The sequence below is a fragment of the Stomoxys calcitrans genome, chromosome 1 (genome assembly GCF_963082655.1).
Source record: "Stomoxys calcitrans chromosome 1, idStoCalc2.1, whole genome shotgun sequence".
Classification (NCBI taxonomy): Eukaryota; Metazoa; Arthropoda; class Insecta; order Diptera; family Muscidae; genus Stomoxys; species Stomoxys calcitrans.
The window spans coordinates 242,602,846-242,627,763 of NC_081552.1; the positions used below are offsets into that span (position 1 = coordinate 242,602,846).

General features: G+C 37.5%; 2 protein-coding genes and 1 long non-coding RNA gene across 4 annotated transcripts; 2 read left to right on the top strand and 1 right to left on the bottom strand.

The window, feature by feature from the left end:
* Positions 1 to 922: 922 nt before the first annotated feature.
* LOC106092012 (ribosome quality control complex subunit TCF25) lies at positions 923 to 9,875 on the top strand. Of its 2 annotated transcripts, none has more exons than XM_013258743.2 (10): positions 923 to 1,014; positions 1,074 to 1,321; positions 1,757 to 1,930; positions 5,335 to 5,522; positions 5,587 to 5,903; positions 5,967 to 6,374; positions 6,449 to 6,590; positions 8,199 to 8,522; positions 8,587 to 8,879; positions 8,954 to 9,875. In XM_013258743.2, exons 2-10 carry the CDS (start codon positions 1,172 to 1,174, stop codon positions 9,100 to 9,102), a joined length of 2,145 nt encoding a protein of 714 aa, XP_013114197.1. In that variant the 5' UTR covers positions 923 to 1,014; positions 1,074 to 1,171; the 3' UTR covers positions 9,103 to 9,875. The 2 variants fall into 2 exon arrangements, with proteins under 2 accessions (XP_013114197.1, XP_013114198.1); XM_013258744.2 differs by having other exon boundaries at positions 930 to 1,014; positions 1,124 to 1,321.
* A 4,147-nt stretch (positions 9,876 to 14,022) lies between these two features.
* LOC106092004 (actin-related protein 3) lies at positions 14,023 to 20,840 on the bottom strand. Its single transcript, XM_059360413.1, has 7 exons — positions 20,639 to 20,840; positions 20,263 to 20,443; positions 19,792 to 19,998; positions 19,619 to 19,726; positions 18,997 to 19,533; positions 15,129 to 15,212; positions 14,023 to 15,061 (listed from the first exon to the last, which is right to left on the bottom strand). The coding sequence occupies exons 1-7, from the start codon at positions 20,680 to 20,682 to the stop codon at positions 14,966 to 14,968; spliced, it is 1,257 nt and encodes a 418-aa protein (XP_059216396.1). The 5' UTR covers positions 20,683 to 20,840; the 3' UTR covers positions 14,023 to 14,965.
* Positions 20,841 to 21,752: 912 nt separating this feature from the next.
* On the top strand, positions 21,753 to 23,132 carry LOC131994238 (uncharacterized). Its single transcript, XR_009396559.1, has 3 exons — positions 21,753 to 22,214; positions 22,282 to 22,375; positions 22,435 to 23,132. It is a non-coding gene; the product is annotated as an uncharacterized LOC131994238 (long non-coding RNA).
* Positions 23,133 to 24,918: the final 1,786 nt, after the last annotated feature.

Below are 24,918 nucleotides of genomic sequence, written 5' to 3' on the forward strand. Positions count from 1 at the left end.
ACGAGCAACGCTTGCAAATCATTGAATTTTATTACCAAAATCAGTGTTCGGTTCGAAATGTGTTCAAATTTTGACAAATTTTGTTCAGCGATGAGGCTCATTTCTGGTTGAATGGCTACGTAAATAAGCAAAATTGCCGCATTTGGAGTGAAGAGCAACCAGAAGCCGTTCAAGAACTGCCCATGCATCCCGAAAAATGCACTGTTTGGTGTGGTTTGTACGCTGGTGGAATCATTGGACCGTATTTTTTCAAAGATGCTGTTGGACGCAACGTTACGGTGAATGAACACATTTCGAACCGAACACTGATTTTGGTAATAAAATTCAATGATTTGCAAGCGTTGCTCGTTAGTAAGTCTATTCATGATGAAATGTCAAAGCATACTGAGCATCTTTCTCTTTGACACCATGTCTGAAATCCCACGTGATCTGTCAAATACTAATGCATGAAAATCCTAACCTCAAAAAAATCACCCTTTAGTTAACAAACTTTAACTGTCCTCTTCTAATGACCTGAACACCCACGGATATCCAAGAGCTTCAAAAAGTCATGCAAAAGTCATACTTCTTGTGTTGACCTAGTCACAATCTTCCATTTTGAGCTCTTTGCTAGTAGAAAGCTAATTAAGACTACCATCTTGGTGGTTTTTTGGGTTAAGCCTTTTCAGGTAATAGGAATTTTGTAAATTTTAGAATTTGTTATTTCTAGCTTGACACACAAAAATAAAGTTCTTGCTCTGATTGGTCGAAGCAAATTTGCCGAAAATTTTAAATGTCACGGCGAATAGAATTTTATTCGCCTTGCTTATAAATTTTGACATATCAAGTTCCAAAAAAAGATGCTTTGTTGTAGCAATTCACCGATGCGGCCACCTTATTAAATACGCCTTGGACAAAACACTTCTCTTGGCCTCGATTCGACGATTTCCGATTATAACATAAAAAATCGAAAAATCGATTATTATATCCCTCATATTCTCTCATGTATTTATTTTTTTCTGCAACACGAACGAAGTATGTTTCATTTGTGAAATTATTATTTATTAATTTACTTACTTATTGGTCAATAATAGCAATTGATGTGGAAAATTAAAGTTTGAACTATTTCTTACCGATCTCCAAGACAGCAGGCAAGGAAGAAGACTAGTAGCAATACGGTAAAAGCAAAGCAATGTCGTCCCGTGTTCTAAAGAAATTGCAAGGTGGCGATGAGCTAAAACCTAATGCTGACGAAGAAGATGTTGATAATCTATTGAGTAGTGGCGGCGAAGATGATCCAGATTTGCAAACAGGCAAAGGAAAAACCAATTTTTTCGATTTGGTAAGTTGTATGCTGCCAAAGAATCGTTCCTCTCCATCTGCTTTAGTTGTGGGAGATGGAGAGGAGTAAAGGCTCTATGTGTTATGTATGTATGCATGTGTCCTGATGATGTTGTGGTAGGTGAGTGAGTGGGTGGCTATGGGCCTACTAAAGGAAAACTATTGGATTCTCTTTTATATTATACACAAAAGTTGTTATAAATGTAGGTTAGTTAACCATAACAAAATACATAGGTTGGTATGTGCATGATGTTTATCTTCATACTTACATAGGTATATATTTATTTTGAAGCTACCTCCATTTTTTATACCCATACCAATGTCATCCGTGCACACAATCTTGTTTCTTCAATAATCTATTGACGTTTTTTTTTATTTTGTTCTATTTTTATTTAAACTTTCCATCGTCATCATCATCATCCATCACAATGCACAGCTGAATCAACAAAGTCTATCGGAAAGTGAAGTGAAAGAAGACGACAATGAGACCGAACATGCTTCGGCGGCCACTAATCTGGAAGCCGGACCGGCCGCTTCCAAAAAGAAAAAGAAGAAGCGCAAGAAGAAGTCCAAATATACGGGAAATCATATAAGCAGCGAGGACAATGAGGTAAGGGCAAGTAAATGACTAATAAAAGAATAACAAATAGCCATAGAAGAATAGAAGGAATAAGAAGTGCGCGTTTGAATTTGTCGCCAAATTTATTTTTCTGATAAAAGGTGGTCGGAGGCCACCGAAGCGCAGGGGTTTGTATGTCTGCCTTGGACGCTGAATGTCTGAGTTCAAATCCCGGCAAGACTATCAGAAAAAATTTTCAGCGGTGGTTTTCCCCTCCTAATGCTGGCAACATTTGTGAGGTACTATGCCATGTAAAACTTCTCTCCAAAAGAGGTGTCACACTGCGGCACACCTTTCGGACTCCGCTATAAAAAGGAGGCCCCTTATCATTGAGCTTAAACATGAATCGGACTGCACTCATTGATATGTGAAAAGTTTGCCCTGTTCCTTGGTGGAATGTTCATGGGCAAAATTTGCATTAGCATTTTTATAAAAGGTGGTCAACCTCTACGTGAAAAAAATGGTCACCCATTCTCCTGTTGTATACTGCGGTCCGCGCAGTGAGAAACATACAACTGAAGGCCAAGTTCGTGTTTGAATAAGTCGACAAATTTGCTATCCATTCTGACAAATTGTGGTCAACTTATATGTAAGCAGAGATAGTTTCGTTCTGCGTATTGGTCTGTCAGTCCCCAGTTGTTTACTATAAATTGGTCATTCAGTCTTCAGTTGAATTCTGCGGTTCGCGCAGTGAGAAACATACAACTGAAGGCCAAGTTCGTATTTGAATTAGTCGACCAATTTGCTATCTCTATTCTGACAATCTATATGCAAGAAGAGATAGTTTCATTCTGCGTATTGGTGTGTCAGTCCCCAGTTGTATACTGCGATCCTCGCCCCCGGCAACGGCTATCGATTCTATGGATCAGAACAAGCTTGTTCATCTATGGAGCTTGACTAAGATCTTTACCACCCCATACAAATGTGGATGTCCAGTAGAATTGGCAAACTATCAATGATCGCAACATATTTTATTTTAGATATTTCTTTTATATCGAATACTTCGTTAATATCGAAACTTTCGATAATTTCCCATCACCTATATTTAAAAAGAAAACGAGAAGTAAAAATCAGGTCATCGATTTATATAGAAGCAATACCAATGCACGGACCGAATAAAACCAAACTTAAACCAGCAAGAAAGGGCAAAAGTCGGGCGGTACCGACTCTATAATACCCTACACCTACCCTAGAATTACAATGTTGGAGCTATATCCAATTCTGAACCAATTTTGATGGACTTCGGCGTATGTTTCCTGATGGATTATTATACAATCCGTATCAAATATGTTCAAACACAAATAACTACGGTTCACAAATAACAACATTATTTCCAATTAAAAATCTGACGAACATATATATGGGAGCGATATCTAATTCTGGACCGATTTCGAGCAAACTCTCAGGTAATGTGGTAGTGGTCGAGGAAAGCGTTGTGCAAAATTTTAGCAAGATTGGTTAAAAAAATGCGTTTGCAGTGGCTTTTGGAGTGGAAATCGGCCGATATACATATATGACAGCTATATTTAAATCTAAGCCGATTTGTATGAAATTCACCAATAATGTCGAGAGTCATAAGGAAATCCCTACTGCCAAATTTCGAGAGAATCGGTTAACAAATGATCAGTTTATTGCAATATTTCTCGAAATCGGACGAACATATATATGGGAGCTATATCTAAATCTGAACCGATTTTGAACAAACTTCTAAAATAATGTGGTAGTCGTCGGAGGAAGAGTTGTGCAAAGTTTTGGGAAGATTGGTCAAATGATGCGTTTGCATCGGCTTTAGGAGTGAAAATCGGGCGATATGTAAATATATGAGAGCTATATCTAAATTCGAACCGATGTTCATAAAACTCATTTATGTCGAGAGTCAAGAGAAAATCCTTCCTGCCAAATTTTGGGAGAATCGGTTTACAAATGACCATTTTATTGCAATATCACTGCAAATCGGACGAACATATTAATTGATTCCGAGTCAATCGTTATACCTATCAATGGGTCTATCTCTCTTCCTTCTGGGTGTTACAAACAAATGCACTAAGTTATAATACCCTGTACCACAGTAGTGGTGTGGGGTATGAAAAGTCAGCTGGAAGTCATGAGAGAAATCATTGCACAAAATTTTAGCCCAATCCAATGAAAATTGCACCCTCTATAGGTACAATGTATCTTGTAGGATACAAACAGTGTCGGATCGCTTATTTTTGCCGATAGTATCGATAGCAAAAATATTCATCGATAGTGCCATCGATATTTTGCCAGCTGCCTATGAAAGTCCATTAAGGAAAACTTCTTACATATCAATGAGTGCTGTCCGATTCAAATTTAAGCTCAATGATAAGTGACCTTCTTTTTATAGCCGAGTCCGAACGGCGTGCCGCTGTGCGACACCTCTTTGGGAGGAAGTTTTTATATGGCATAATACCCCATAAATTTCGTCAGTATTTGGAGGGGATAACCAGCACTGAATTTTTTTTATATGATGTTCTCGCCAGGATTCGAACCCAGGTGTTAAGCGTCATAGGCAGACATGCTAACCTCTGCGCTACGATGGCCTCCTGGAAAAGAGCTATACAACTTGTGTATACTGTCGGTTGGTAGTTTTGTCCCTAGTGAAATGGTTGACATCAGGACCCAGGCTGGTAGACACTTCACTCGAAGACTTTAGATTACTTTTGCTCGAAGGAAGAATAATAAATAAGATGTAAGAGAGCAGAAATGATGGAAAGCAGCAGACCGTGGAGAAATCCTTACTGGCCCGGCCTCTACAGAAATCCCGATTGACAAGGTTATCGGGATATCCATTCACGGAAAAGGCTGTAATGCCATTATTTTGAGTCTTCTCGCAATTGTGGAATAGCAACACAACGTGACGAAGAGCAGTTCGTTATCGCACCCAGAATTCCGTCTTTCTCTGTGTACTTCCTTCGAGACGTCAAAGACTTGACGTTTCAAAGATCTGTAAGGACTCCTATCAGAAGTGCAATGTTAGCCACTGGATATGGAATGCCATGTTGCGCGTAATACTCGTTGACGGGCATTCACGTGAATGCAATCCCACAGTTCGTCGGCAGCCGGGTTCCCCGCCATCCCTAGCTGGGCCGGGAACCAGTAGAGCTCGCCCCCACATCGACTGCTCGTAACTTTATGATCTAGAGCTACAGGTTTAGCCACACAAAAGAGAGCCTCGAGATCAATAAGCGTTTGAGGCAGGTATAAAAAGCATTCATGAGAATATGCTATCAGAAGCGGTAAGCAGCTACCGAGTGAATGCCGTTCTTAGAGACCTTTCGCCACCATAGCATCTGTTAACCCCCACGGCAAATTAAGATTTGCACCACTTTGAAAGCCTAAAATCAAAATAACTTTAAAATTTCGTTTCTCTCCAGCTCACCGACAAATACATCAGTGATATTGATCCTTTGCTAAATAAAGTGTCTGTTGCTACAACACAAAATCCCAAATTGGAAACGCCAAGGATCGAAATAGACAAATCCCTATTGGCAGTTGAATTGAAAAATCTTAATCCCCAAAATGAAATGAGGCGTACGTTTGGCAAACGGGTGGTGAAAATAGAGTAAGTGTTTATAATGACTTATCCTCTTTTTAAGCGTTTTATTTTTCAACTGATAATTTTCTAGAAACAAACGTGGCCGTCAAAAGTTGACTTTGAAATCCACCTATATGGTGACAGCCAAAGAATCCTGGCCTCCTGTGACCAAGAATATCATTTCAATGCGTCCAGCCCAAGTGCCAGATAACGTTACCACCTCCAGTAGTCAGTTATCACATGGAGGAGCTAAAATACAATGGTTTGCTTTTGAGCACAGCCAATACTATCAAAGTGTGCAAAACTTATTTTTGACCGCATTGGAGAGAACCGATTCGGATTTCTTAATAAATCTTATCAGGCGATGCCCCTATCATGTGGACTCTTTAATACAATTGAGTGAATTATGTATGTTTGCTATAATAAACAAAATTATAGTCAGATATGAAATATTGATTTGTTTCTTTGCAGGCAAAATGACTGAGGATTTTTCATTGGCCGCTGAACTCATCGAAAGGGCCGTTTTGGTTTTAGAATCATCACTGCATCCCAGTTTTAGTTTGACCAATGGCAATTGTCGCCTTGACTACAGGCGCCAAGAGAATCGCTCGCTCTTTGTGGTGCTTTTCAAACATGCCCAGTATTTAGAGGCTCGTGCCTGTTGCCGTACCGCATTCGAGATTTCTAAATTGATATTAAGCCTCAATCCTGATGTGGATCCATTGGCTATGGTCTTGATTATAGACTATTATGCCATACGTAGCAAACAACAAACTTGGCTAGTGAAATTCTATGATGAATATAATACTGTGCGTAATCTATCACAATTGCCCAATATGGCATATTCGTATGCATTGGCTTTGTTCTTGATGCAGGGTGGTAAGCAATGACGACCATTACTAATACATGATGAGTGATGTTGTAAGTTTGTGCTTTGTATGTTTGATTTTCAGAAAACGAAAATGCCGATAAAGCCTTGCAGTATGCATTGCTTATGTTCCCGGGTGTGCTGAAGCCGTTGCTGGATGAATTATCGGTTCAAACGGACAAAAGAGTTATGGGCAATTCTTACTTTAATTCAGAAGTTTCAGGAAGGTAAATACAACAAGCAACAATTGTGGAGAAATATAAAGGAGCCTTAAAAAATTTTTAAAAATATGGACATGCCGATACTCACAACGGTTCCCAATTTAAACTTCAATAGGTTGTATATTCCGAATCACTTTCAATTCAAGAAACCTTAATTTAATCCTCGTCAAATGGGGATGTTGAAAGAGGAATTTCCTTGTGTGCCATCCTAGTCCATAATATACAACATGCTGTAGAAACATTAACAAACACAATGGGATCTACTTCTATTTGTCTACAGCAGTGGTAGGCACGCTAACACTATCATTTTCAAGCCCAAGTGCTTGAATTTGATTATGTTCACGTTTAAAATAATGTGCATTAGTGTTGGTGTTTTGCCCGTCACAGGTCTACAGTGTTAAACTTCGTATAGCTTATAACAACTAAAAGTCCCTTCACGGGATAACTATGAGCACCACACAGGCTGGAACTTTGAGCTCCGAACTGTGTGTAAATGTTTGAATTTCACCCACAAAATAGCTGGGTTTTAGGCAATTTAAAATATAAAACGTTGGATTTTTATACCCTCCACCATAGGATGGGGGTATACTAATTTTATCATTCTGTTTGTTACACCTCGAAATATGCGATTGAGACCCCATAAAGTATATATTGGGCAACCCAATATATTCTTGATCGTCATATCATTTGAAGTCGATCTAGCCACGTCCGTCCGTCTGTCTGTCGAAAGCACGCTAACATTCGAAGGAGTAAAGCTAGGCGCTTGAAATTTTGCACAAATAATTTCTATTAGTGTAGTTCGGTTGGGATTGTAAATGGGCCAAATCGGTCTATGTTTTGATATAGCTGCCATATAAACCGATCTTGGGTCCTGACTTCTTGAGCTTCTAGAGGGCACAATTCTCGTCCGATTTGACTGAAATTTTGCACGTGGTGTTTTGGTATCACTTCCAACAACTGCTTTGAGTATGGTTCAAATCGGTCCATGTTTTGATATAGCTGCCATATAAACCGATCTTGGATCTTGACTTCTTGAGTCTTGAGCGCGCAATTCTCATCCGATTTGACTGAAATTTTGCATGAGGTGTTTTGTTATGACTTCCACATACTAAGCTAAGTATGGCGCAATCGGTCTATAACCTGATATAGCTACCATATAAACCGATCTGGGATCTTGACTCCTTGAGGCTCTAGAGAGCGCAATTCTCATCCGATTTGACTGAAATTTTGTACAACGGCTTCTCTCATGACCTTCAACATACGTGTTCAATATGGTCTGAATCGACCAATAGCTTGATACAGCTCCCATATAAACCGATTTCCCGATTTTGCTTCTTGATTCCCTACAAGGCGCAATTCCTAACCGAATAAACTGAAATATTACACAATGACTTCTACAATGTTCAGCATTCAGTTATGGTCCGAATCGGACTATAACTTGATATAGCTCCAATAGCATAACAATTCTTATTCAATATTCTTTGTTTGCCTAAAAAAGATACCGCGCATAGAACTCGACAAATGCGATCCATGGTAAGATTCGGCCCGGCCGAACTTAGCATGGTCTTACTTGTTTTGTTTCTAATTTTTCCTGTTTTTTTTCTTTCACTTTAGTCAATCACCTGCTCTTCATCAATTGGTTTCATTGTATATTTGTCGCGCCAAGGTCATTTGGCGTCAAAATAACATTCTGCCTTGGTTGGAACGCAATGTCAATGTAGCATTGGATCGCATCGAAAGCAAGGATGAGGTCATACAAGAATACAGCCAAAAGAGAGCTGCACGGTATGTGCAACCACCAAGGCCAATACTAAGGCATGTTATACTCTCCGATTACAAGGAGAAGGTACCCTTGGCACCATTTGTGGCAAAGGAGAAAGAAGCCATAATGATGTATGATCCATTGCCCCCACTTGATTCTGTTAATTTCTATGAGAGGTATGTTTAGAACTTTCTTATAGAAGATAAACTCACTACTAGTTTTTTTTTTTTTTAATTTTAGAAAATCATCATCCAGTAGCCCCACCACCGCCAATAACCGCTCAGTGTCCATGTTTTTCCAATCACTATTGCCGTCATTTAATCTACAAAATGCCACCGCCGCCAATGCTGCAAATGCAGGCGATCAACAGCAACAACAACAGCAGCAGCAGCAACAAGTTGTTGCTAATGTTGAGCAAGCTGCCGCAAGATTAGCCGCTCAAGTGCCCGCCGGAGCCAATGATGAAGTAGCAGAAGTTGATCGTCATTTGCAGGCCTTAAATATGAATTTGGACAATGCCGCGGGGGAAGGTGGTATGTGCAAGGCTCTATTTTAGACATTGGTGAAACAAATTTATGTGTCATCTTTTATTTTTGTTTTAATACAGGAGCTGTTTTGAGACAATCATTTACCGATATTGTCCATGCCATGCGTGAATTCATTCAAAGTGTGCGTAGTGCAACCGAAAATCTTCAACCAGGTGAAAATGATGAGAACGATACTACCGAGGAAGATACCACTGATTATTATGATTAAGAGCAATGCCATTGGCGGCAGTAAACTTTATATCACTCTGCCCTCCTTCAAATATAGTAAACGTGAACATTTGAAACATACCACGTTTACGGCTTTTATGTCTATTATCAGAATCAACGGAAATCAAGGTCTTTAAAAGACTTACTTTTTTTAGATATAATGAATTTATATATACATATATCTAGTACTACCAACCTTTCCCCTCCTTGTTACTTCTTTTTCATCCAACAAATTTCTATATACGAAAAGAACAAAAGAAGAACCAATTTAGTCAAAACCAAACAAAAACAAAAAAAAAAAACGAACACAAATTATCCTCAAATGCAAACAACTTAAGTGTAGAACAAACTTAAAACAAAAAATTTTTACTAATTGCAATCAAGCATCAACATATTGAACAAGTTTGGAGAAAATTTTCTATTTTAAATAGTTAATTAAAAAACAACAAAAACAACAAGTAGAGATCTTTATATATACATATTATTACTTAAAATTGAAATCTTTGTTAACTTTTAATAAAAAAAAAAAAAAAGAGATAAATTTATGGAATATTTTTTAAGATTACATACGCTTGTCTCCACAAAAAAAAACACACACATACAAAAACCATAATGAAATTCAAGAAGTTCATTTGTAAATTTTGCTCCTTATTTTTCCCCTTTTTTGGTACTTTAGAAATGAAAATACTTAACATGTTATAATCATAAACCACATGTATTTGGTGTATCTAAAGACAATTTAAATAAAAGAACTCATATGTACGCTTAAAGAAATTGGGTTTTTTTATTAAAGAAAACAAGAGTGGTAGAGTAAGACTTGTTAATCGTTGAAGGCTGCTTGGTTAAATTAAATTTTAATAGTAAAATGAATTTTTCATAGAAAAATTAATTTTTAATTTTTCATAGAAAAATTAATTTTTAATTTTTCTATGAAAATTTAATTTTTTTATGAAAATTTAATTTTTCTATGAAAAATTCATTTTTCTATGTAAAATTCATTTTTCTATGAAAAATTCATTTTTCTATGAAAAATTCATTTTTCTATGAAAAATTCATTTTTCTATGAAAAATTCATTTTTCTATGAAAAATTCATTTTTCTATGAAAAATTCATTTTTCTATGAAAAATTAATTTTTCTATGAAAAATTCATTTTTCTATGAAAAATTAATTTTTCTATGAAAAATTCATTTTTCTATGAAAAATTCATTTTTGTATGAAAAATTCATTCTTCTATGAAAAATTCATTTTTCTTGGAAAAATTCATTTTTCTATGAAAAATTCATTTTTCTATGAAAAATTCATTTTTCTATGAAAAACTCATTTTTCTATGAAAAATTCATTTTTCTATGAAAAATTCATTTTTCTATGAAAAATTCATTTTTCTATGATTAATTTTTCTATGAAAATTTAATTTTTCTATGAAAAATTAATTTTCCTATGAAAAATTAATTTTTCTATGAAAAATTCATTTTTCTATAAAAAACTCATTTTTCTATGAAAAATTCATTTTTCTATAAAAAACTCATTTTTCTATGAAAAATTCATTTTTCTATGAAAAATTCATTTTTCTATGAAAAATTCATTTTTCTATGAAAAATTCATTTTTCTATGAAAAATTCATTTTTCTATGAAAAATTCATGTTTCTATGAAAAATTCATTTTTCTATGAAAAATTCATTTTTCTATGAAAAATTCATTTTTCTATGAAAAATTAATTTTTCTATGAAAAATTTAAGTCAGGAAAAACACAAGCATTTTTGATGGTTTTATTTCTTCTTCTTTTACTTTATATGGAACAAAATTATGCTTTGAATATTTATTTTCGACAATTGCAGAGCTTTTAGTGAAATACCATGCTACGAAAATAATATATTCATATCGCTAGACTAACAGTTAACAATATAAGTGCCTTTATCTGAATCCCATATGATCTTTATTGGAGCACGAATTCGCTCGGACGGTCAATGCCATTCTAAAGACTTTATTTCCGCCCGGTATTCTCATGATGTCCGATTTAGAAGTGTTTTTGGGGGCCAGGAGGTCCCCTAGACACTAGGCCCTGAAAAAAATATTAGCATCGTGCTCTTCTCTCAAATACCATTTATTTAAACCCCATATTGTCATAGGTTTAAGTAGAGCTTATAGGATAAGGTGTCCCCCAAACACTTGGCCCCAAAATTGTGTTTCTAATCTCAAATACCTTTCAATTGAGCCACATATTGCCATGGTCGGCAAATTTCTTCCCTTTGGGGGGTTTTTGGAGAAAGAGCGGTGCCCCAAATACATGGTCCCACATTTGGATATTTGTATTCTATTCCCACATACCTTTATTTGAGCCCCATATTGCGATGGTCAATAAATAATTGCTGTTTGTGGTCTCTTTTGGGAAAGGGGTAGACTCCCAGAAAATTGCTCCCGAAAGTGGATATCAATTTCGTGCTCTACTCCCCAATACCTTCCATATGAGCCTCACATTGACATTGTCGGTAAATATGCCCGATTTAGGGGTGGTCCCCCATACACTAAGCCTTGAAAATATATCAGCATCGTGCTCTATTCTCATGTATCTATATTTCATTTATTTGAATCCCATATTTTGGCATTGTCCTCGAAATTAGATATCAAATTCGTTTTCTAATCTCAAATACCTTTCATTTAAACCCCGTATTGCAAAAGTCAGCAAATATGTCCGGTTTGGGGTATGGACCCTAAAAACTATGAATATCTAGCCCCACTGTCTTGAAGACCCAAATTGTCTTGGTGAGCAAATACGTCCAATTGGGGGTTACTATGGTGGTGGGAAATCCCCTAGACAGTTGGTCCCGAATGTTAATACCATTTTCATGGTCTACTCCCAAATACTTTTCATTTGAGCCCCATATTTCCATAGTTTCGTGTTCTACTCTAAAAAACTCAGTTTCGTGTTCTACTCTAAAAAACTCTTATTTGAGCCTCATATTGCGATGACCAGCAAATACTACCTATTTAGGTGGTGTTATGGGGGTGGGGTGGCCCCAAAGACACTTTTCCTGAATATTTATATCAGATTTGTGCTTTACTTCCAAAGACCTTTCATTTGAGCCCCATATTGCTATGGTCGTAAATTTGTCCTGTTTGGGGTGTTTTGGGGAAGGGGTCCACCCCCCAGAAACGTGGTCCCACATTTGGATATCAGATTCGTAGTCTACTCGCAAATACCTTTCATTTGAGGTAAATATGTCCGATTTTGGGGGTTGGGTGGTGTTGTTGGGGTGGGGTGGCCCCATAGGCACTTTTCCCGAATATTGATATCAGATTTGTGCTATACTCCCAAAGACCTTTTATTTGAGCCCCATGTGGCTATGGTTGTAAATGTGTCCCCTTTGGGGGAAGTTTTTGGGGAGAGGCGGCCCCCCAAACACTTGGTCTCATATATGGATATTAGATTCTAATTCTACACTCAAATACCTTTTATTTAAGCCCCATATTGCCATGGTCAGTAAATAAGTCATGTTTGGGGATGTTTTTTGAGGTAGGGGTGGACCCCCAGAATCTTGGTCCCCAATTTGGATATCAAATTCGTATTCTACTCGAAAATACCTTTCATTTGAGTCCCATATTGACATGGTGGGTAAATATGTCCGATTTAGGGATATTTTGGGGGTTGGCATGGTCCGCCAAACACTTAATCGGACAATTGGATACCAGATACGTTTTTTAATCTTAAATACCTTTCATTTTAGTCCCATATTGTCGTGATTCGTCTATATATATATATTGTAGGTTTTGGGAGTGGGGCGGCCCCCCAGGTACCCCATCCAAAATTTGGATACTAAATTTTTGTTTTTAAATTACCATAAGAGACCATAAAAAATTCGCTTAAATCGCAGCACCCATCTCCGAGATCTGGCGTTTCTGAAAATTAGGATAAGGGGGAGGGTACGCCCCCCTTTCAGATATAAAAAATGTAGTACCCTATTTTCAGCACGGGATCATTATGCACCATCTGTGAAAATTTCAAGAAAATCGGTTCAGCCGTTTTTGAGTCTATAAGGAACACACAAACAAACTGATAAAAAAAATCGATTTTTATATATAAGAAGAAGAGCATAATGGGCACTCAGTATTTGTGCAGGAGCAGGTGCCGTCCGGTCTCACACTGAGACTCTCCACTCGATACCGCTGATTTTCCGTGACTGCCGTTGCTACTACTCCGTATGGAGAATTCCACTTTTCGCAACCTATGGACGCGCCCGGTAGCTCGCATTTAAGCTTCTAGTGACAGCAATGAACCCCACACAGATTGGACCTCAATGCTCCAGACTATGTGGTGCTTACAGCTAATCCGTGCCGGGGTTTCTTGGTTTCTTGTGTGAGAATCTGCACGTCGTTGAAGTTAGGCTTATGCCCACTCAATGCACAGTGGGCAGCAAGTGCTGTTTTTCATAGAAAAATGAAATTTTCATAGAAAAATGAATTTTTCATAGAAAAATGAATTTTTCATAGAAAAATGAATTTTTCATAGAAAAATGAATTTTTCATAGAAAAATGAATTTTTCATAGAAAAATGAATTTTTCATAGAAAAATGAATTTTTCATAGAAAAATGAATTTTTCATAGAAAAATGAATTTTTCATAGTAAAATGAATTTTTCATAAAAAATGAATTTTTCATAGAAAAATTAATTTTTCATAGAAAAATGAATTTTTTTATAGAAAAATGAATTTTTCATAGAAAAATGAATTTTTCGTAGAAAAATTAATTTTTCATAGAAAAATTAATTTTTTACTGAAAAAAAATTTTTTTCATAGAACTCCAAGACAGCAATATTTACCAACATTTGAGTGTTATGGATATTAATTTCCGCATTTATTGAGTTCAAAAGCTGATTGCAGTTTTAGCACTGAAATGACAAAACGTTTTGGAAAAACACACCACGAATCCTTTAATATTATCAATATATTGACTTGTTATTATTTATTTTTATTACTATCATCAATTTATTGTTGCAATATAAGTAACAAACGGATAATTGTTTTTCTGGTTCTCATTTTTTTTTGTTCGTTTTAAAAAAAGACATTTTCTTTTCATTTCTATGTGTGTGTGGTTTGATAACTGCATATGAAAAAAGGCAATGTCTCTCGTCAAAAGAAGAAATCTCTTTCTAAGATTTGCTAATTTTTGCTTTTTTCAATTGTTAGTTATATTAAATTCTGTATGAGTGTGTTAAAATTATACATCATCTGCATTTTGAAACAAATATTTATAGAGTTTCAAATGTTTTTTTTATGGTTTCGTCTAGGGACAGATTAAATCTGTACAATTTCATTTGTTTTTGTTGTATCTTTTTTTTATAGTATTTAGGACTTAAGGAAAAGCTTTGTGGTCATTCTTTCGAAATGATGATGTGTTATAGGTGAAAGTGGATTAAGAGGAGAACAAATAGGAAGAATGTGTATTTTTAGTTAAATTTCATTTGTTTTTAATTTTCATTTGGCCAAATTTATAGTTAGACGTAATTTGTTTACAAAATATGTATATGTATGTATTTTTAAAATTATAATTGTATATATGTAATATGGTAATAATAGTTAATACTCAGGCAAAAGAAAATACAAAAACTAAGTCTAGACTGACTGGCTTCCCTGTTTACGTTAAGAAAAAACCAAACGGAAAATCCTTCTTTAAATCGGCGAATAAATTGGAAAAGGAAAAAAACTAGCGATGAGCATATTGTTATTTTAAAGTATTAAAATAAAAACTAATGTTTTGCAGCAAATAAAACCAATTGTTTCAACATGACAAGGAAGAACCAATAATTAAAAAAACACAATTCACAGTAAAAGGTTTTGTAAAAACTTTAGCATAAAAACAAAAAATGCGATTATGTCATGGTACCAAACACAGGATTGTGGCGACAAATGCCAGGTCCATACTCCTCGTAGGCAGCTTTCGTGTGGCAAACCTGATAAAATTCAGGCTGAAAAACAAAAACACGCACACAAAATAGATTAAAATCTTCGGAGAATCTATTTCAAACTACTTACCGTTGAGGCCAACATGCTGCCGCCAAACCAAACAGCATAACGTTGCATATGATGGGTAATAACTTGAACATCAATTGGTTTAGGCTGAAAAAAGAGATTTTAAAAGCATAAGTGAAAAAAAAAATATTTTATGTATTTATGAACGACCCATTAAGGAACAGAGTTAAACCTCTTATATTGTATGCTACGAAAAATCATTGTTACATTTTAATATATTTCATCCACACTTAAACTATTTAAAATGTTTATCAAAGTCAACAAAATAGGACCAATTTAGTAAAACACCAACCATTTTTTATACCCACCACCGAAGGATGAGGGTATTCCGTTTACAACATATCGGAATATCCCTATAAAATATATATATTCTTGATCAGCGTAAAAATTTAATACGATCTAGCCATGTCCGTCTGTCTGTCTGTAGAAATCACGCTACAGTCTTTAAAAATAGAGATATTGAGCTGAAACTTTGCAGATTTTTTGTTGTTGTAGCAGTGTGTTCTACACTGAGGCGGCAGCCCTTGCCGATGAAGGACTCCATCGGGTCAATCTGGTACGTACAACCGGCTGCCATGGGAGATATTGAGCTGAAACTTTGCAGATTTTTTCTTTTGTCCATAAGCAGGTTATGTTCGAAGATGGGTTATATCGGACTATATCTTGATATAGACCGATCCGCCGATTCAGGGTCTTAGGCCACGAAAAGACACATTTATTATCCGATTTTGCTGAAATTTGGGACAGTGAGTTGTGTTAGGCCCTTCGACATCCCTCTTCAATTTGGTCAATATCGGTCCAGATTTGGATATAGCTGCCATATAGACCGATCCCTCGATTTAAGGTCTTGGACCCATAAAAGGCGTATTTATTGTCCGATTTTGCCAAAATTTGGGACAGTGAGTTGCGTTAGGCTCTTCGACAACTTTCTGCAATTTGCCTCTGATCGGTCTTGATTTGGATATAGCTGACTTATGTTAGGCTTTTCGACATCCGTGTCGAATATGGTTCAGATCGGTCTATATTTATGGCTACAAAAAACACCAATATTTTGTTCTTCAATATTGAACAATGACTTGTACTTATTAGGCCTCTCAATATCCGTGTCGAATTTGGTACAAATCGGAACATATTTCGATATAGCTGCTATGGGGCATAAGGTATGCATTTTTCACCGGATTATGACGAAAGGTAGTTGAGGGGTACCCAAAGTTCGGTCCGACCGAACTTAAAGCCTTTTTATCTGTTTTTTGTGGTCTTCCCAATGATAGTCGTGACATTTGCGTTTTCTCCGTGTATGACACCCCAAGTTAAGGAAAATAACGCGTTCTAATATCGTGAGAAGTATCCTCAATTCGTAAAATCTATTTTGGACCATCTTATGTAGAAGACTTTGTTAATAGTTTTTTATAGCCCACGAAGGCTATAGAAATGGGTAATGCTGGCAACATTTGTGAGGTACTATGCCACGCAAAACTTCTCTCCCAAGAGGTGTCGCACGCCATTCGGACTCGGCTATAATAAGGAGGCCCCTCATCATTGAGCTTAAACTTGAATCGGACTGCACTTATTGATATGTGAAAAGTTTGCTCCTGTTCCTTAGCGCAATATTTGCATTTGCTTTTGCAAGTGCAACATATGGGCTGGCTTTGAATTTCTTTGTATTCAAAGAAGTTGTTTCAGCTTTCGACGGTTAATTTGGTAAGCATGTTAGTTTCAGTAATGGGCAATCCCATGGCAGTCGGTTGTACGCACCGGATTGGCCCGATGGAGTCTTTCATTGGTAAGGCCTGCCGCCTCAGAGTACAACACACTGCTAGAACCACAACAACAGTAATGGGCAAGAGGAACTTCACCCGGCACAGGATAACTATAGCACCACACAGGCTGGATTTTTAAGGTCCGATCTGTGTGGTGTTCATTGTTATCACGAGAAGCTTAGCTGTGAGCAACCGGGCACGTCCACAGGTTGCAGATAGTGGAATGCTCTATACTGAGTAGCTGCAATTGCAGTCGCGAACAATCAACTGTATCGAGTGGAGAGTCTCAGTGAGAGGCCGGCCGGGACCGGCTCTTTCATAAATACTGAGTGTCTATAATGCTCGATATGACAAGGCGAGTTATTGGCGCCTAAAAATACCCAATGGCGACCATGTTCGCGCGGCGATCGGTCGTTTGGACTGGAACGAACTTGCTCACCTATAGGTGCTAAAAGAGGATCGCAACCTTCACATAAAGACATGTGCCTACAACAAGAACAGAGGAAAGGCAAACGGAAAAGTAGCCGGGTGTCGCATAAAATGTTACATGTTAAGTCTGATGTAATGAGAGGGACAAATAGCCCGAGGAAACGGAAGCTACTGAACGTCTTGATGTCAATATTACGCCCTTTGTTTTTATGCAACTTTTTGGGTAAAATAGCTTTTTTTCACGTAACTAACATGCAGGGGATGTCCCCTATATATTCAGTGCACTGCGTTTACAATTAGGAAAGTTAGGGGTTGGAGAGAGAAAGAGAGTCGGTGGGAAAGACATTAGCCGGAAGTCGATTTCACATACGAATGGTCAGGGCGAAAAATAAATTTTCTGAATTTTCGGTCGACTGGCCAATCAATTTCAAACGGGTGTGAGTTGCTAGCAAGTCTTGTATTTCTGGTGAACATCCTAACGTCAGGGATAAGAAGACGAATATCCCTGGAACGCAAGCCATGAAAATAACAATAGATCCAATACAACGCTACCCACATTCCGACGATGTTCAAGAGAAGCAATAGAGTTGGATACGCTACTGACCCCAATCAACACCATCGCTCTCCGTTGAACCCGGTCAAGTAGTTCCAAGGATGATTTTGGAACTCCTGCCCATATATGAGAGTTATATTTCATCCTCGGCCTGATGTAGGTAGTATAGATATTGAGAAGATCAGAAGAGGTGAAATATTTCTTGCTTCCTTCTTGTACTGGAGGATCCATTAATTTGCCATTTGCTAGCGCTAACTCCAAATATGCCCCATTGAAAGCTGTGGCGATACCCAGATTTGGGTTTCAGGCGGCCGTGCTGAGGACATGATTGTTGCATATCATCATGGCAGAACATACTATGGAAGTTTGACGTCTTATATGTTGGAGTGATTCGACTACTACAATAAATTGGATTGGTTCCAAGAATCGAAATCACAAATTTTCTATAGCTTAAAGTATTTCCAAAATTCTAAATTTCGACAAAACTCATTGTAACAGACGAAGCAACGCTAATGAAAGCCATGTTGAATTTTTCAAGTAATGGTCAGTGGATCAAGGGGTCAACTTTTTGGTATAACCATGAATCCATTTGTCCGGAATCCACTCTTAGAAATAGAAAAAAATGGCTGAAGGCCGATGAAATGAAAAGTACAGAAATCTTGCTTTGCCTCAAAGTCCACAAAGACATATTTGCTCAAATTTTTGAGCTTAAACTTTAATCGGACTGCACTCATTGATATGAGAGAAGTATTCCCTGTCCCCTAATGGAATGTTCATGGGAATTAGGATAGTTGTTGTAGCAGTGTGTTATACAATCCGGTACGTACAACCGGCTGCCATGGGACAGGTTAGTAGTATTTCATTTAAAAAAAGGGGGAAATTATCCGGCCGGGCTAGGATTTTTTACTCTCTCATAGATCCAACAGTAAACTAAAGTCAAAAATGTTCTACCTAAAAATGCCTTTCGCATTCTAAATAGGGAATTCAGTGGATATATTTTGGATGTTATGACATTTTCTGAATTTTGTAACAAACTTTATATTTAGGAATATGTCATAAAAGCCGAAAAAATTTTGTTTGTGACATTTATCGTTTTGGGCGAAATGACGCTACACCTTATTTCACTTACCTTAATTCTTCCCTCTGATAAATTTTCACTTATACGCAAACGTGTATCCACCGATCGTTTGATGTCACGCTGTAAACGGCGACCAAAATCTTTGAACATTGTAGAGCCACCACTTAAAACGACATTACTATACAATGGCCTCCGCACATCAATGGGACAATTTTGTATGACATTATCCACAATCTCCGATATGGGTATGGTAAAATCAGGATTTGAAAATTCCGGATGGAAAAAGATTTCTGGACCCAAAAATCGCTCATAGCCCACATCGACGGTAAAGGGTTGTTTTGTGACGCCATTGATGCCCGTATAATTGCGTATCCATTTGCCCGGTTCTGTGTCATATTTGGCGAATTCTTTGGCAATATCGGGGCATATGTAGCAATGTTTCTCTTTGATAGCTTTGGCAGTTTCTAAACTTTGTTCGGGTGGTATACCAACTTCTCGCTCACGTAAAAGGCTTTGAATGAATGAGGTGATATTGCGTCCAGCAATTGGTATGTGTTTAATGCATGAGCCAATAACATAACCTTCGGCCTAAACGGTAAGAAGATAAAATAGAAAAAAAATAAGTGTTGGGAAAAAACAAATTTTTGAAAATTATTTTCTTCATTTAACTTACCACTGGAATGACATGAGTAACACCATCACCACTATCAACTACAATTCCAGTGAGGGTACGTTCCTCGACTGGTCTGGAAGCCCAACTGGCGGCCAAAGCCAAAACGGCCTAAATAATAAAAAAAAAAAAAAACAAATAATATGGAGCATTTTTATAGTAATGAGAAAACCAACCTGCACTGCAATATATAGACCAGGAACATTAAACGTTTCAAACATTATTTCGGCAGTATACTCGCGATTTTCGGGAGTATTTAGTGGAGGTTCTGTTAGCAAAAAATGATGATCTTCAGGCTCAGCTCTCAGATATTTAAAGACACACTGTTCCAGGAAACGTTCCATCAAATCCCAATCCTCCACCAATCCATGGCGCACAGGATACTAAAATTTCCGAACGAAAAACAATTTTTTTTTAAATATAACAAAACACCAACAGATATAAAGAAACAACAACTGTTAAAGATAACATTTGATTAGTCATATATGCTCTCCCTCTAGTAGGTTTGAAACATTCACACACAAACACTTTATCGCAATCGCTCATGTTATACCACAATCCCCACCACCACCACTACCACCCCCTTCAACTTTATTATTGATAAATTACTAATCATCCGAGAGCATTATTTGATATGAGAAACTTACCTTGACGGAATAGCCAGTGGCATCGAATGCCTCATCGCCAATAAAGAAATCCAAGTCTTCCACACCTTTGGTTATGCGACGAGTATTGGTGTCACCCACACGCGCTGACTCTTTGATGGCAATGGCTGAGGGTATAATGAATTGGGGTTCCTTATTGCCAGCGAAACCCAATTTTGTATAGCTACAAATGGAAGTAGAAAAAGACACTTAGCAATAACACCACTTGTTCTGGAGTCGTTGCACTGTGTCCCAGATTTTCTCTGGTCGCAGCGAATTTTGTTGTATATGGACGTCATATTACACACATATTTTTTTCATGTTTTCTTGTCCTGCTCTTGACAAATGTATGTTGTACACGCACTTTTCCCTAACTTACCCGGTGCCCACATCGATCACACATGCCGGTAATCTGTTCGCCATGGTTATATGGAGTTTATATTCTTAATAATCTAAATGTATGCAATGAATTGGTATAAATATTTTGGTGTTTTGTTAAATGTTTAATGAGAATTTAACAAAAAAAAAGAAGTTACAACCACACCTCACCGACCGATAGATGTGTCACGAAAACGAAGAAATTTAATTCGCCCTTCTACTATATTACGGCGAATTGAGATGTCAATCATATGGCAGAGGTGCATTTGAACAAGTTAACTGGCGTTGATTTTAATAAAGACATCAGCGATAACGGCGTGAAGTGCAACGTATAACATCATGAAATAGAGTAGTGGAGTGTAAACCAGGTACAATTAAGTGGTATCCCGGCAGGGTATAGCTGGGAGCCATTATACAATTACGAGGTAGCGTCATTGGCACAAAAATCTGCCTGCACTCAGGGCTCACTAAAGAAGGTAAGGTCACTTGCCCAGCTGCTGGATGCACTAATAAGGTGAGGTCATGCGAACAGCTGAGTACAGTTTTTATACTGTTGCGGGACACCCTAGTATACCACGTGCCAGAGGAAAAAAAAAATTGGCGTGGATGTCCCCTATAAAGAGGCCTTTACGTCTGCGTGGCGGCCGACTTCCACGTCACACTCCCCACTCCTAGTGCCTTCCTGCGACAGGAGGAGTTGGGATTAACTTGGGCACACCGTTCGGCAGACCAGCGACAGCAATGTGAACGTGTGGTCTGCCATGCGCAAGTTTTTTTTTGTTTTCAGTTGTTCTTATTGTCCCTCGTTGGAATGGTCAATTACTGGATCCCATTCTTACAGGCTGGGGGAAGCGGTGTTTATTTCACGGCGGCTTCCCCGGGCAAACGTTGGAGAACTGGGGCTGCCTTTTTTATATGTGGCCCGATGGCTAACCCCAGCTCTGCGAGGGGGAACCTGCCGAGAGATTGCAGACCTGATGCAAGTGATTGTCAGGATTTATGAAATACATCCATACCCAAGAGGATGGGTTTCATAAACCTGCACTCACGGCATCAGGCAGGCCACCGTAGCATGTTTCCCGGTACCTGAAAATAGAGGAAGAAGGGAATATTAATAAATAATTGCGGAGAAATGATGGAACGATATTACCTTATGGCCTTCTACCAAGAGCCACGAAGTAAACAGATGGGTTTCGCCCAGCTGACGCGTAGAGTTGCCATTGCGTATGTTATTTGCCATTGCATATGGCGAATTACTACACTGGGTGAGATTGTTGTTGGGCGGCTATACGACGATAAAGCGGTTTTCATTCATATAAAGTAGCCGCTCCAAACGAAAAGATTTAAGAGAATTTAAATGTTAGCTATTGGGTTACAAATGTTCTAAAACCGGAGTTAATGCATAAAATCAATATGGCTATTAACTCAAGATGGCTAATTTTTATGATTGAGTGAGAACAAAGTAATAAAAGAGGGTTAATTAGGCATTTTGGCGTCAGTTGAAAAGAAAAGTGCATGACATTATATCTGAGAGATGTGTATTTAAATTTGAATTGCAAAGTAATAATAAGGAAGAGGTTAGTGTTTTGTTAAGTTAACAAAATCTTGGGCAGCGGTCATTAAGGAGACGTTTTTTTTGTTTAGAAAATTCCAGTGGGTGTTTTGTGTGTCGACATAAGTCGTTTTGCTGTTTTAATCGAGACTGTGAGAAATAAATAAAGATACCAAATAAGATAAAGTGAGTTTTTAGGTTATATTTCTATGACCGAAAGGTGTTTTAAACCCTGTTATTTGCAGATAAAGCCTCCTGGACGAGAGGAGGCGAAATTTTTGTTGGTGCAAGTGGCTGGGTTAAGGCTAAAGTGAATTCCCCCCGATTCAGAAACACACATTGAACGGTGATTACCGCAAACGCCACCGTTTCATCTGGTGGTTATAAAGGTAGGCCGCTTTTTAGTTTATTGTGCCCAAAAGAGGGCGAGAGAGGAAATTCCGTCCGTTGTTGTCCAGACCGAGAGGTTTGGTTGGATGAAAAATCGTTGGTCAACGTTAATCCAGAGGTGCACAATTGTTGCCATCAGGCTATCCAAATTAGGGGAACTATCCCAGTTATCTCTGGAAAGCGGAATCTTTGCTTGTATTCGGCCGTACACTTTTGTTTTGGTGATGGCAAAAGGTACCACCAGTTGAACACCTCCAACGACTTTGAATTTGAAATTATATGAAGTCACGCACACATACTAACCTTTACTTTGAAAAGGCGAATTCGACTGATGACGAAACGTTTTATTCTCCTCCCGAAATAGATGATACCGAAAGATTAAAACCTTGGGGTTATAATGCAATAGTAATCAAACTTTTCATTACCTTTTTTTTATGTATGTGGATATTGACATGATTATTATATTTTGATTTTTTAACTACCTTCTACTTTATTTTTACCATCATATTTATTTCTTACATTATTATTTATTGACCATTTTTTTTTATATTTTTTTCACATATCCTAAGTTTTAGCTTACGTTTTTTTTTACTTGTTTTTATGTGATAGAATTTGCAAAACGTTCATGAGTACGCGTTTGTAGGGTGTCTATTCCCAACAGTGTGTCCCTTCTAAGAGAGCTCCCTTAGGTAGGCCAGGCTTAACCGTTTTTATTTATATTAATTTGATTATCCTTCTCTGCAAGTTCTAGTGTTCAGTGTTCGTTTCATGTAACAAGAAAGTTAAAAATTAGAAGATTAAGTTAATTGATTTAATGCTATAATTTAGTTAAAACTCAGTACTGTCAGTTTATTGTTGATGATTTTGATAAAAGAAAGACAGGAATCTTAATACGAATTGCGTTAGTTTTAGGCCTTTATATTTTAAATAAAATTTATGATGTTGTGACTTGTTTAAAAAAAAAGAAATATGTTGTGCTAAATTGTGGATATAAGGGGGGTGTCAACGTGAGGTAGGTGTGGTGGCTTGAGCGGGATACAGGGATCATGTTTGAAGAAGGGGATGTCCACATGACCATGGTAGGGCAGGGCGACTGGAGGTTTCCATCTACCTCCCACTTAGGAAGAAATCTGTGCTTGTGTGTTAGTGTTGTCTAGTTTGTTAGAACATTTTTATTTATTGATACGACCCCGGGGCGAAAGATGATGGGATGGGACCTCCCCTGATAAGGCGACGAAATCTAGCCGGTGCCCAAATCATTTTTGGCCGCAAATAGGGGCCTCGTAACAATACCCTCCACCATAGGATGGGGGTATACTAATTTCGTCATTCTATTTGAAACTCCTCGAACTATTCGTCTCAGACCTTATAAAGTATTTACATTCTTGATCGTCATGACATTTTATGTCGCTATAGCCATGTCCATCCGTCTGTCCGTCCGTCCGTCTGTCTGTCGAATGTACGCTAGCTTTCGAAGGAATAAAGCTAACCGCTTGAAATTTTGCAGAAATACTTCTTATAGGTGCACAATTAGGATTGTAAATGGGCCATATCGGTCCATATTTTGATATAGCTGCCATATACACCGATCTTGACTTCTTGAGTCACTATATTGCGCATTTCTCACCTGATTTTGCTGAAATTGTGTATGAGCTGTTTTGTTATGACTTCCAACAACTGTGCAAAGTATTCTTCAAATTCGTCAATAACCAGATATAGCTGCCATATAAACTGTTCTGGGATCTTGACTTCTTGAGCCTCTATAGGGCGCAATTATTATCTGAATTGGGTGAAATTTTGTACAACGACTTCTCCCATGACCTTCAACATACGTGTCAAATATGGTCTGAATCGGTCTATAGCCTAACACAGCTCCACTATAAAACGATCTCCCTATTTTCCTTTTTTTAACGGTTTGGCTTAAATTTTACACAATGACTTCTACTATGGTCTCCAACGTTCATTCCATTATGTTCCGAATGGGACCATAACTTGATATAGCCCCAATAGTACAGCAATTATTTTCTTTTATCCTTTCCTTTACTTCGTTTGCCTAAATGGAACTAGACAAATGCGATCCATGGTGGGGGGTATATAACTTGTTTTATTTTAGTTTTGATTTTACAGAAAATCTAAATGTCAAAGGCTTGATACCACAGCTGTGATATTTTTCTAAAATCTTAAAATGATGTTCTATTTGATCCGATATTCCACATATTAGCAACAAAACAGTGTTATAATGATGTTAATACAAATAAATAACACATTTGTAAAAGATAAGTTGTAAAACATACGTTACGGCATTTACGACGCAGGGTAGTTTCGTTAAGAGTAGTTTT

Excerpts from the sequence above, each read along its gene's own strand:
- LOC106092012 (XM_013258743.2), top strand. The coding sequence starts at position 1,172 with ATGTCGTCCCGTGTTCTAAAGAAATTGCAAGGTGGCGATGAGCTAAAA. Across the intron at positions 6,375-6,448 it reads TTTGTTCTTGATGCAGGGTG|AAAACGAAAATGCCGATAAA; the intron begins GTAAGCAATGAC and ends TTTGATTTTCAG. Across the intron at positions 8,880-8,953 it reads CAATGCCGCGGGGGAAGGTG|GAGCTGTTTTGAGACAATCA; the intron begins GTATGTGCAAGG and ends GTTTTAATACAG.
- LOC106092004 (XM_059360413.1), bottom strand. The coding sequence starts at position 20,682 with ATGGCGAACAGATTACCGGCATGTGTGATCGATGTGGGCACCGG. Across the intron at positions 20,444-20,638 it reads GTGATCGATGTGGGCACCGG|CTATACAAAATTGGGTTTCG; the intron begins GTAAGTTAGGGA and ends TTCCATTTGTAG. Across the intron at positions 15,062-15,128 it reads GCAGCATGTTGGCCTCAACG|CCTGAATTTTATCAGGTTTG; the intron begins GTAAGTAGTTTG and ends TTTGTTTTTCAG.